This window comes from Oncorhynchus gorbuscha, linkage group LG25 (genome assembly GCF_021184085.1).
Source record: "Oncorhynchus gorbuscha isolate QuinsamMale2020 ecotype Even-year linkage group LG25, OgorEven_v1.0, whole genome shotgun sequence".
NCBI lineage: Eukaryota > Metazoa > Chordata > Actinopteri > Salmoniformes > Salmonidae > Oncorhynchus > Oncorhynchus gorbuscha.
In genome coordinates this window covers 26,313,589-26,327,637 of record NC_060197.1, presented here as the reverse complement: position 1 = coordinate 26,327,637, position 14,049 = coordinate 26,313,589, and the positions used below count along the sequence as shown (strand labels likewise).

General features: G+C 41.4%; 1 protein-coding gene across 1 annotated transcript; it reads left to right on the top strand.

Annotated features, from left to right (window-relative positions):
- Positions 1-1,846: 1,846 nt before the first annotated feature.
- LOC124014134 (myeloid-associated differentiation marker homolog) lies at positions 1,847-11,325 on the top strand. Its single transcript, XM_046328876.1, has 3 exons — positions 1,847-1,899; positions 4,971-5,061; positions 9,570-11,325. The coding sequence occupies exon 3, from the start codon at positions 9,715-9,717 to the stop codon at positions 10,564-10,566; it is 852 nt and encodes a 283-aa protein (XP_046184832.1). The 5' UTR covers positions 1,847-1,899; positions 4,971-5,061; positions 9,570-9,714; the 3' UTR covers positions 10,567-11,325.
- The last annotated feature ends 2,724 nt before the right edge of the window (positions 11,326-14,049 follow it).

The following is a 14,049-nucleotide window of genomic DNA, read 5'->3' as shown; positions in this document are numbered from 1 at the left end:
AACCCCCAGAATTACCAATTGTGTGTGATTGTGGCGAGCAATTAGGGGCGTTCCTGCATGTAGGTATTCCAGCATCTGCATGAATAGAATATGTATAATTAGTTCAGTGGCGAACCTTCATGTTTTTGTGTATATTACTTTGGAATTAATACGTGTCACATATTAGTTTTTAAAAGAAGTTGAGTAAATTAAGCCGGATAAAAATATGGTCACTTTTTTGCTTTCTTGAGTAAGGCAGGTGTTTCAGCCTAGCTCAGTGCTTTCTAGGGTGCTGGGGAAGCCAGCGAAAAAACAGAGAGTAGGTGTTGGTAATATTATCTAGTTGTACCGTGATTCGCTCAGTGTTCTGTCAGTCATTGGGACACTACATCACCGCAAAATTTACAGGGAGAGCTCAAAAAACCAAGTGCTGCTATCGGCTGTGGTGGAAAAAGTACCCAATACTCAATTCATACTTCAGCAAAAGTAAATATATCTTAATGTGCCACCAGAGACTCTGAGTTCGCGCCCAGGCTCTGTCGCAACCGGCCGCGATTGGGAGGTCCGTGGGGCGACGCACAATTGGCCTCGCGTCGTCTGGGTTAGGGAGGGTTTGGCCGGTAGGGATATCCTTGTCTCATCTCGCACCAGCGACTCCTGTGGCGGGCCGGGCGCCAGGTGCATAGTGTTTCCTCCGACACATTGGTGCGGCTGGCTTCTGGGTTGGATGCGCGCTGTGTTACGAAGCAGTGCGGCTTGGTTGGGTTGTGTATCGCATGACTTTCAACCTTCATCTCTCCCAAGCCCACTCCCCATCCAACCTGACAGAGCTTGAGAGGATCTGCAGAGAAGAATGGGAGAAACTCCCCAAATACATGTGTGCCAAGCTTGTAGCGTCATACACAAGACGACTCAAGTCTGTAATCGCTGCCAAAGGTGCTTCAACAAAGTACTGAGTAAAGAGTCTGAATACTTTTGTAAATGTGATATCGCCATTTTTAAAAATATATAAATTAGCAAAAATTCTTAACCTGTTTTTGCTTTGTCATTATATGGTGTTGTGTGTAGATTGATGAGGGGGAAAAAAACTATTTAGAATAAGGCTGTGACCTAAGAATATTTGGAAAAAGTCAAGGGGTCTGAATACTTTTCGAAGGCACTGAATCTACCGTAACTTTAAATGGACTGATCATGTCAACATCATACTTTCAAAATCTTAGTTAGCAAGCTAGACAAGCAGTCATCATCATGAATCTAGTCAACAATCTACTGACAAATCCATTTCAATCCTTGTCATATGAAGAGAAAGTATAGATAAAACATATCAGTGCTCATCTGCCATTGGACATAAACATTAGACAACAAATTGTAAAATGCCAATTCAACAATGAAGGATTTGGAAGGAATCAGTGGCTAACTGCAAGCGTTGCAAAGCAATCACTAGCCTGCTATTCAGTGGAGAGAGTGTGTGATCTAAGTCTGGGTTTAAGGGTCTCTTTTCCAAGCTTAAAAGGATAAACATTCACATGCAACACCAAGGGCCAGAAAAGGTTGAATACATTGGCCATGCTGTCAATCCAGCATGACTTCTGCCGCATTCAAAACTGGAAACTCAGAACTGGGAAATCTCAGACTTCAGTGAGTTCAAGACAACTGGAAACTGAAAAATATTAGCACCGACCGGGAAAATACGTTTTGAACGGTCATCCAACTCGGAATTCCAAGTTGGGACCTCGGGCTTCTTTCCAGAGCACCGACCTGAACATCACTGATGTCATGATTTGACTTTGTTTTTTTCAGAGTTCCCACTTGTTTTGACAGCACCATAAATCCAGTAAAAGGTGACAAAGTTTGACAAAATGTGCCCACAAGAAGGACCACCATGCCACCTTCCTGTTCAAGTGAGCTCAGCACAACAAGGTGAGTCCAAAAATGTATTGTATGCTGCTGCATACATTATTTAACACACCAGGGAGATATGTATACTGTAGCTAAGAAAGTAATACTAAGTGTATGTGTGTGTAGTAAGCTGTTCGTAGCCCATGTGCCTCACCCTAATAATTTGGTCCCTTCCCCCTTCATAACTTAGCCTATTGTTCCGACTTGGTGGTGTACATGAAGCATATAGCCTGTTTTAGAGAAATGTCATTGTCTGCTTATCTGATCCCTTTATTTATCCTACAGTTCTGACTTGGTGTATGGGTAGAATACTGTAAGAATGGCCCATGTTCTGAATTTTGTCACTGTACATTTCAAAAGTGCTGAGTAAATAGTTATAGTGACTACGTCCGTCTTTGCTCGCTCATTGTCTTAATCGAAATTACGGATCGCCTCTTATTCGCTCATCGTTCCCTTCTGCCACAGTTTGTCCATCTCAATTGTCAGTAGAAACCAGATTTGTTTAAGGAAGTCAACCATTTTTTAAAAGGCAGGAAATGAGGCTGAATGATCTGTTTCGCTGCCAGACAAGGCTCCGCTTGATAGCCAGGTGTAGTGGTGGTAAGGATTCACTCCATGGTGCTGAAAAGAAAGCTCTGCTGTTAGGGCCTACATAAAGTTGCCCCAACAGTTTGTGGGCACCGCTTGTCACCGTTATAGTGCAATTAATGTATTGTTTAGTGTTGTGGCTTTGCTGGCATGCATCACCATTTTTGGGGGGGATATTGGGTCAAGACTTTATTTTCCTTATTATCATCATCATTAAATAGCCTACCTAAGATGTCATGAGACTTGTAAACTACATAGAATTGCATGAAATTAGCTTCAAAACAACATTTTCCTAACTCATTCAAATTAAACAAAATCATGCTGGTGTTGTATTTAATATAGGTTATCTTAATAAACAATAATAATGAAGAAATGGGGGTGGGGGTGAGGAAAGGAGGAAAATAAATGGAGCTAGGCAAGGAGGAAAGGCAAGGAAAGGAATATAGGAAAGAAAAGGAGGCATTCACATGAATATGGTAGGGATTAACCATGGCCAGTAGAGAGGGAAGGAAAGGCAACTAGGAAATGAGAAAAGGAATCTAGGAAAGAAATGTAAAATGTCTGTGGTAGGGATTAACCACTGCCAGTAGATGGTGATAGTTTTGGCTTTAGTGTAGACTAATTTTAGCAACTATTGGATCTGATGGAAACTGTTTCAGCAGACGATGCCTCCCCATACCTTCAAACAGCTTCCACCAATTATCCACACACATCTGGGCCAAGATCATTAGCCAAACGTTGTCGAACGTTGCAGATAGGAAATGCCATCAGTAGAGCCAACATGATTTCTTGTCCTCCATGTCCAAGAAGCACATTTGTTATAGATAGCCTAACATTATTTATAACAGTTCCAAAACATTGTCCTACTGAATGTGCCCCTGGTTAAGCCCCCAATTCCAGTTCCAGGCATGACCTACAATAAATGAGACATATGACCAAATTTGGCATGGAGTTTGTGAGAAAGTGAGGGGATTCGATTAATCTGTCCCGGGCGCCTGGATGGGCGTGTTTTGCACACAGTGAATGTTGATTGCCTTCGTTTAGGAACCGGGCTGCCACCCGGGCGTGAGCCAGGTGCCCCGTTTAAAGCCCATGATGAAATCAGCTCCAAACAAAAGTGACATAATTAAGCACGTGGAGAATGAGTATGATTTTCTGTGTTTTCACATGCAAAAGTGATTGTGTTTGATAAAAACGCATGATTTGCCTTCCCAATAAAAACTATTTTGAAAATTCAAATATATACGTGTGTGTGTATATACTGTATATATATATATTATGGGAAAGAGATGTATTTTCGTGGACGATGCACCATGCTGACTGTTCGATTTGAGAAGGGCGCCAGCCATAGACCGTTGCCCCGCGGTTCAGCATAATCGAATTTGCCCAGTTCTTCTCTGAGCTGCTGGTAACTGCCAAAATAAAGGAAACATCCACATAAAGTGTCACAATGAGGCATTGGGCCACCACGAGCCAGAACAGCTTCAATGCACCTTAGCATATATTCTACAAGTGTCTGGAACTCTATTGCAAGGATGTGACACCATTCTTCCACGTGAAATTCTATAATTTGGTGTTTTGTTGATGGTGGTAGAAAATGCTGTCTCAATCACCACTCCAGAATCTCCCATGAGTGTTCAATTGGGTTGAGATCTGGTGACGGACAAAGCCATGTCATATGGTTTACATCATTTTCCTGCATATCAAACCATTCAGTGACAACTCATGTCCTGTGGATGGAGGCATTATCTTTCCATGGGGGCATAGCCATGGTAGTCCAAATAATGTCCTTCCCAGCATTCTATAGATGACCTTAAGCATAATGGGATATAAAATTATTATTTAAATGAGGAACCACACACTTGTGTGGAAGCACTTGCGTTCAATATGCATTGTATCCAGTGGTGTAAAGTACTTCAGTAAAAATACTTTAAAGTCGTTTTTGGGGTATCTGTACCCCACTTTACTATTTATATTTTTCATGACTTTTACTTTTACCTATAATACATTCCTGAAAAAAAGAATGTACTTTTTACTTCATACATTTTCCCTGACACCCAAAAGTCCTCATTACATTTTGAATGTTTGGCAGGACAGGAAAATTGTATAATTCACACGTCCCTGGTCATCCCTACTGCATCTGATCTGGCGGACTCATTAAACACATGTGTTGTTTGTAAATTATGCCCCTGGCTATCCGTATATTTTTTTTAAACAAGAAAATTGTGCCGTCTGGTTTGCTTAATATAAGGAATTAGAAATTATTTATACTTTTACTTTTGATACTTAAGTATATTTTAGCAATTACATTTACTTTTGGTACTTAAGTATATTTAAAACCAAATGCTTTTTTACTTTTACTCCAGTAGGAGTTTCCTGGGTGACTTTACTTGAGTCATTTTCTATTAAGGTATCTTTACGTTTACTCAAGTATGACAATTGGGTACTTTTTCCACCACTGGTTGTATCCCTAATTTACTCAAGTGTTTCCATTATTTTGGCAGTTACCTGTAGACGAAGTGGTCGCGAGCGTAAAAGTGCGCGCCCCGGCTCCAAAACGGTAACAGGAAGGAAGAAGACCATGCGAGATCAGAGGTAAGAATAACCGTTCTTCTTTAAAATGCTATTTCTATTTCAGTGAAGTCTAGATGAGAAAGAAGGTACAGAAAATACCGTTACTTTCTATTTTTAGTCCAATGAGAATGCCTCAGATACCATAGCATTAATCGACTTATGTGCAGTGCGTCGCGTCGGCCACAGCCCTTATGCTTGTGCACTCACTCACTCACTCATCATTGATGATCCGTATGTGTCGGAAATACCATCAACAAGTCTGGTCATGCTTTGATGAACTTTTTTCCCCCATGTGTTTCAGTTTGAACATCCTGCCAATATTAGAATAATTTAAATTCTAAATAAAACATTCATAGGGAATTTCTCACTGGCATGAAAATAAACAATAAAACCAGCACTCTCCTGCTAAGAATATTGCAATACTTCCTCTTCAAGAGAGAGAGAGAGAGAGGGAAGCTTGGGCACATACCATAACTGCACCCATCACATCCTCCTAACCCCCATTTCACCTCAGTTTAGTTTTGTTCCCCAGCCTCCAGATGCGAGTAACTCGGACACCATCTAAAAGAGAAATGGAATATGGTAATGACAATGTGGGTCAGCTTCCCAGACACAGATTCATCCTAGTTCTGGACTCGTCTAGGAGTAGCTTTGGTCTAATCTGGGTCCAGTAAACAAGCCCAAGGTTTGTGTAACCCAGTTTTTATATCACAAACTTGTCATTTCCATGTGGACTAGGTCTACGGTACAGTAGGCTAGTAGTTTCTGGGCCCCTGTAGATGTGAGATGGAGACATTAGTTCAGCTTCCTGTTTTTCTTCTGCGGCCAGAGAGGAAGGGAGGCTCTTTTAAAGCTCTCCTCTGACTAATAGACTCAGTAAAGAAGTACTTAAAGCAACAAAGCCTTAAAGAAGCCAGGTTTAGAGCTTGACACACTGAAGAGGAAGTCAATGAAGTATCAGTGTACCTTGCATTCAGTTCATGAGTATATTACATATGAGTCAAAGGCCACGTCCATAGGGCTCTGGTCAAACGTAGTGCACTGTGTAGGGAATAGGGTACCATTTGGGTTGCAGGCGTGTCTCGAAGTCTTAGGATCTTAGCTTTGGCCCAATGAAAAGGGATGATGCCAATGCCAATAGAGAGCGACGACGTCAAGGAGGAAATGCCTTCTCAATTCAGTCTGAATTCACTGTTTTTTTAATTTCCTCATTACTGTGTGCATACTCCCTAGCCTAGTACAAGTCACAGCTAGAATATATTTTTTTTCTCTCTGACTGCTATATCTTTCTTAGTGTGAGGAGAAGTGGGTCACATTTTATTTGGATAGTCCGGGTAATCCATCTGTAGATGGTTTACAGATAGTACAGTATGACCATCAACAATATCTGTTGATAAGGGTTGGTGTTGAGGTTAGGGTTAGTAGATAGTTAGTTGAAATCTTTCTGATAGACCATATATAGTCCGTAGAGGATCTACAGATTGACTATCCAAATAAAGTGTTACCGATAAGTGTAACCTACTGAAGGAGTATAACATGAGACCAGGAGGAGGGGGGGGGGGGGGTAATCAATTAGTAGGCCTAACAACCCTAAAGAGCTGGGTTGAACCAAATGAATTTGTGCACACCGTAGCGAAAACATTTTACACCATAGCGAAAGGTTTTGCACTGGTTAGGGGTGTATTCATTCCGCCGATTCTGATGCAAAATGTTTCTTAAACGGAAGCAAACTAAACAGGGAGGGACTTACCTGAATTTGTCTAACAGAAACTCTAGTTTTTGTTAAAAATGTATTGAATATTAAAACATACAATCTACCTGCAGTGAAGCCGCTCAACATTTACGTTACATTCAGTCATCTAGCAGACACTCCCATCCAGAGCAACCCACAGGAGTAATCAGGGTCGAAGCACCCCGCCAAAGGGCACGTCGACAGATCTCCCACCAAGTTAAATCGGGAACCCGAACCAGCAACCTATCGGCCCAAAGCTCCCAACATGCCAGGCTCTGCAATGCTTGGTTCAACAAGAGATACTTTGAACAAGGTTTCATTTTCAAATAATCGAAAATGAGACGTGGCAATCTGCACAAAACATTAAACAAGGGATGAGTTTTTCTTAGTAATCTACTTGAGAACCATTTTGGGTTCAAGTAAAACATTTGTATAAGTAAAGCTTTTAGAGGTTTAGAGCTTTTATATTTAATCTCAGCCCACCCAGTTTATATTCATTATAGATGGGCATGCTTTAGCTTGTCTGGTTTAGCATCCCAGATAAAACAAAATATCTTTTGCTCATATGATTTGATATACAAATCATCAGGGGTAGGCAAGGTAATAATAATAATAATATATGCCATTTAGCAGACGCTTTTATCCAAAGCGACTTACAGTCATGTGTGCATACATTCTACGATAACAACATTAGACCATTAGACCATAACAACATTAGACCATAACAACATTAGACCATTAGACCATAACAGCATTAGACCATTAGATCATAACAACATTAGATCATAACAACATTAGATCATAACAACATTAGACCATTAGACCATAACAACATTAGACCATAACAACATTAGACCATAACAACATTAGACCATTAGATCATAACAACATTAGACCATTAGACCATAACAACATTAGACAATTAGATCATAACAACATTAGATCGTAACAACATTAGATCATAACAGCATTAGACCATTAGATCATAACAGCATTAGACCATTAGACCATAACAACATTAGACCATAACAACATTAGACCATAACAACATTAGACCATAACAACATTAGACCATAACAACATTAGATCATAACAACATTAGACCATTAGACCATAACAACATTAGACCATTAGACCATAACAACATTAGATCATAACAACATTAGACCATAACAACATTAGACCATAACAACATTAGACCATAACAACATTAGACCATAACAACATTAGACCATTAGACCATAACACCATTAGACCATTAGACCATAACACCATTAGACCATTAGACCATAACAACATTAGACCATAACAACATTAGACCATTAGATCATAACAACATTAGACCATAACAACATTAGACCATTAGACCATAACAACATTAGAACATAACAACATTAGACCATAACAACATTAGACCATTAGACCATAACAACATTAGACCATTAGACCATAACAACATTAGACCATAACAACATTAGACCATTAGACCATAACAACATTAGACCATTAGACCATAACAACATTAGACCATTAGACCATAACAACATTAGACCATTAGATCATAACAACATTAGACCATAACAACATTAGACCATTAGACCATAACAACATTAGACCATTAGACCATAACAACATTAGAACATAACAACATTAGAACATAACAACATTAGACCATAACAACATTAGACCATTAGACCATTAGATCATAACAACATTAGACCATAACAACATTAGACCATTAGACCATAACAACATTAGAACATAACAACATTAGAACATAACAACATTAGAACATAACAACATTAGACCATTAGAACATTAGACCATTAGACCATAACAACATTAGACCATTAGACCATAACAACATTAGAACATAACAACATTAGACCATAACAATATTAGACCATTAGACCATAACAACATTAGACCATAACAACATTAGACCATAACAACATTAGACCATAACAACATTAAGGTCATAAGTAAGTTAAGTAAAGTAAACTAAGATATGACTAAGGAGTTAATCAGTGTCATTTTTTTTCCGTAAATAGACAGGTATTTACTTTTCCATGGTTGCAGGAGCTTGACTATTTTTATTAGTTTAATATTGAAATTAATTGTGGAGAGCTCATTTATATATTTTGTGTACTTCACCATCAGACATTGTATAGGTAAACTGCAGGATCATGAAAAAGCTGTATTTTAAAGATCCAATACTTAATATGGATCTTTAAATTATACTGAATAAAAATATAATCACTACATGTAAAGTGTTGGTTCCATGTTTCATGACCTGAAATAAAAAGTCCCTGAAATTTCCCATACGTACAAAAATACGTATTTCTTTCAATTTGTTAGCACGTATTGTCACAGTGAATACAATTCTCTCATGCATTTAAACTTAGAACTGCGAGTCAAGCCATGTTGATGTAATGTGTGTACTTAAGCTAGGAGAGCATGTAATCAGGCATCTCTCTGGGGAGGGAGGGACATCCTTGGACATTTTCACTTAGGGGTGTACTCACTTTTGTTGCCAGCGGTTTAGGCATTAATGGCTGCGTGTTGAGTTATTTTGAGGGGACAGCAACTTTACACTGTTATACAAGCTGTACACTAACTACTTTACATTGTAGCAAAGTGTCATTTCTTCAGTGTTGTCACATGAAAAGATATACTCAAATATTTACAAAAATGTGAAGGGTGTACTCACTTTTGTGTTATACTGTAATTCTAAATTGGGATGTTCTGTGATTTGCCTGGCCCCTAAATCTTGCTTTGTTTCTTTATCTCCTTGCAGAACCCTGGATGAGAACAGGACAAGTTCAGAGTCTGTTAATTGTATCTGAGGAAGGGCCAGAACAAGAACTATTACGGTGTTCAGCTATATTACAGTACATATTCCCCACTCCCCTGTATAACTTGACAGTATAACACCTCCCACCATGCCATTGATTGTGCTGCCGACCTCCCAGCTGCTGTGGGTACGTGTGGCTGCACAGTTGTTCTCCTGCGTGGCCTTCAGTGTGGTGGCCCGTGAGGCCTCTCTCTCCCATGGGTTAGCAGACTGGTGTGTGTTCTGTTGGGCCTTCAGCTTCTCCATGACCCTGCTGGTACTGCTGGTGGAGCACTTTGGCCTCCAGGCCCGAGCCCCTGTCTCCTGGAAAAACTTTCCCATCACCATGGCCTGCTACGCCACCCTGCTCTGCTTCTCCGCCTCTGTCATCTTCCCTGTCTACTTCCTCAAGGGCCAGCAGAACCACGGGGAGGCCCGGGACAGACGCATCGCCTCCACCGTCTTCTCCTGCCTGGCCACCGTGGCCTACCTGTGGGAGGTGACCCTGACGCGGGCGCAGCCGGGCGAGGTGGTGGGCTACATGGCCACGTCTCCAGGCCTGCTCAAGGTGTGCCAGACCTTCGTGGCCTGCATCATCTTCATGCTGGTCAGCGACCCGGTGTCGTACGATCATCACGCAGCGCTCAAGTGGTGCATGGCGGTCTACTGTGTCTGTTTCATCCTCTCGGCAGCCGTGGTGGTGCTGTGTGTCGGGGAGTGTACCGGCTTTCTCCCGTTCCCCTTCGCACGCTTCCTGTCAGCCTATGGCCTGCTGGCTGTTGTCATGTACCTGACCGCCACCATCATCTGGCCCGTGTTCCAGTTTGACAAGAGTTACAGCCACATCCAAACCCGGCAGCAGCCAACACTGTTGATGGTTGCAGTTCTCACCGCTCTCAACTTCCTGCTCTACCTGGCAGATCTGGCTTACTCTGCACGCCTGGTTTTTGTCAGTGTGTGAGGGAGGAGGGGGAGAGATTGGAAGGGAAGGAGAGGGAGGTGGAACAAAAACTACTGTGTATAATTCTTTCAGTTGTGAAAGTATTTCTGCGTTGCCTTTATCTTCAACAAGCATCTCTTCAAAGGGGGTGACACTCTAGACCCAAACTGTTATAGACCTATATCCATCCTGCCCTGCCTTTCTAAAGTCTTCGAAAACCAAGTTAATAAACAGATCACTGACCATTTCGAATCCCACCATACCTTCTCCGCTGTGCAATCTGGTTTCCGAGGCGGTCACAGGTGCGCCTCAGCCACGCTCACGGTACTAAGCGATATCATAACCGCCATTGATAAAAGACAGTACTGTGCAGCCGTCTTCATCGATCTGGCCAATGATTTTGACTCTGTCAATCACAATCACCACATTCTTATCAGCAGACTCAACATCCTTGGTTTCTCAAATGACTGCCTCGCCTGGTTCACCAACTACTTCTCAGACCAAGTTCGGACAACTACCAAAATTTGGACAACTACAAACTACAGTCTGGCTAGACTGTAAACTCTCCTTCCAGACTCATATTAAACATCTCCAATCCAATATTGAATATAGAATCGGCTTCCTATTCGCAAAAAAGCCTCGTTCACTCATGCTGCCTCGACTTCGGCGATGTCCTTTACAAAATAGCTTCCATCACTCTACTCAGACTGCATCCAGTTTGCATAGTGCCATCCGTTTTGTCACCAAAGCCCTTTATACCACCCACCACTGCGACCTGTGTGCTCTAGTTGGCTGGCCCTCGCTACATATTTGTTGCCAGACCCACTGGCTCCAGGTCATCTATACGCCTATGCTAGGTAAAGCTCCAGCTTATCTCAGCTCACTGGTCACGATAACAATACCCACCCGTAGCACGCGCTCCAGCAGGTATATCTCAATGGTCATCCCCAAAGCCAACACCTACTTTGGCCTCCTTTCCTTCCAGTTCTCTGCTGCCAATGACTGGAACGAATTGCAAAAATCGCTGAAGCTGGAGACTTATGTTTCCCTCACTAACTTTAAACATCAGCTATCTGAGCAGCTGACCGATCGCTGTAGCTGTACATAGCCCATCTGTAAATAGCCCAACCAACTACCTACCTCATCCCCTTATTGGTTTTATTTACCTTTCTGCTCTTTTGCACACCAATATTTCTACTTGCACATCATCATCTGCTCATCTATCACTCCAGTGTTTATTTGCTAAATTGTATTTACTACGCTACTATGGCCTATTTATTGCTTTACCACCTCACGCCATTTGCACACACTATATAGACTTTTCTTTTCTATTGTGTAATTGACTATACGCTTGATTATCCCATGTGTAACTCTGTGTTTGTGTCGCTTTGCTTTATCTTGGCCAGGTCGCAGTTGTAAATGAGAACTTGTTCTCAGCTAGCTTTACTGGTTAAATAAAGGTGAAATCATTTTTTTTAAAGCAAATGAAAAGACCATTCTTTGTCTTTATTGTATCACATGGGCTTCAGTTGGGCTGATACAAAACAGGTACAAACCAAAAAAATGATACAATGTGGCTAGAACTGTACCACCAGGGGCATATTTCACAAATGTCACAGATGAATTTCATTACATGGGTTATTGTTAGATGATTGATTGCAAACAAACTTGATGCTTGGCATCACCCTGCAGAAGAGTTTGTCACAGTAGCAATGGAATGTTGCAACAGCACAGGCATTTTAAAAATAAATGTTTGAACCAACGTCCAACAGGTCTGTGACCTGATCCGCCTGTCGGAGAGCCAGTGTCTGGTTGAAGTGCTATGCTAATGTGCAATGTAACTGTATTTCTTCTATAAATAAACTCTGTTTTATATCATTTTATTCCTTGAGTGTTTATGCTAAATGACAAACTTCAGTGAGCTCCAAAAGTATTCGGATAGTGAACATTTGTGTTGTTGCTTTGGCTCTACTCCAGCATTTGTGATTTGAAATGATACAATGGACTGACGTGCAGACTTAACTTTAATTTGAGGGTATTTTCATCCATATCGAGTGAACTGTTTAGAAAGTACAGTACTTTTTGTACATTGTCTCCCCATTTTAGGGGACCAAATGTACTGGGAAAAATTCACGTATGTATTTAAAGTAGTCAAAAGTTTAGTATTTGCTCCCGTAGTCCTAGCACGCAATGATTACATCAAGCTTGTGAGTCTACAAACTTGCTGGATGCATTTGTCACTTTTATTGGAAATGAGTATAGAATATGTTTCTAAACACTGCATTAATATGGATGCTACCTTGATTACGGATCATCCTGAATAAATTATGATGAGTGAGAAAGTTTTATAGGCATCAATATCATACCCCACAAAAAAGCTACCCTCCCCTGTTATTGTAAGGTTAGCATGTCTTGGGGGAATGGTATTAGTGCGTCTGTAACTCTCATTCATTGTTATTCACGATTCATTCAAGGCTATCCGTGATCATGGTAGCATTGCATCATTTCAAATCCAAAGTGCTGGAGCGCAGAGCCAAAAAATGTACAAAAAGGGGCCACTGTCCCAATACTTATGGAGCTCAGTAGTCTTGTCATCATGTAGGGTGGGGATCTTGTTAGTACTGTAAGTAATCGCTGTTGTCATTATTTATTGCTTGCTGTTTTTTTTAGCAATTGGTCATGTAGTTAAGTTCACTTGTGTAGTTTTTGTTAATCAACTTAAGCACTTCTTGTTTGGCCACGACTGCGTGCCCCAACACGACTCCCACACCATCATTATGTTTTCTGACGACACAACTGTGGTAGACCTGATCACCAACAACGATGAGACAGCCTATAGGGAGGAGATCAGAGAACTGGCAGTGTGGTGCCAGAACAACAACCTCTCCCTCGATGGGAGCAAGACAAAGGAGCTGATCATGGACTACAGACAAAGGCGAGCTGAACAGGACCCCATTCACATTGACAGGGGCTGTAGTGAAGCGGGTTGAGAGTTTCAAGTTCCTTGGTGTCCACATCACCAACGAAATATCATGGTCCAAACACACTAAGACAGTTGTGAAGAAGGCACAACAGAACCATTTCCTCCTCAGGAGACTGAAAAGATTTGGCATGGGTCCCCAGAACCTCAAAAGGTTCTACAGCTGCACCATCGAGAGCATCCTGACCGGTTACATCACCGCCTAGTATGGCAACTGCTCGGCATCTGACAGGAAGGTGTTACAGAGCGTACATCACTGGGACCAAGCTTCCTGCCACCCAGGACCTATATAATAGGCGGTGTCAGAGTAAAGCCCATAAAATTGTCAGAGACTCCAGTCATCCAAGTCATAGACTGTCTTCTCTGCTCCCGCAAGGAGAGCGGTACCAGAGCGCGAAGTCTAGGACCAAAGGGCTCCTTAACAGCTTCTACCCCGAAGCAATAATAGTGCTGAAAAACTTGGCCTGCTGAGGGTCAATACCACGAAAAGTCTCTCTAGCACAATCAGTTAGCGCATGTATTCA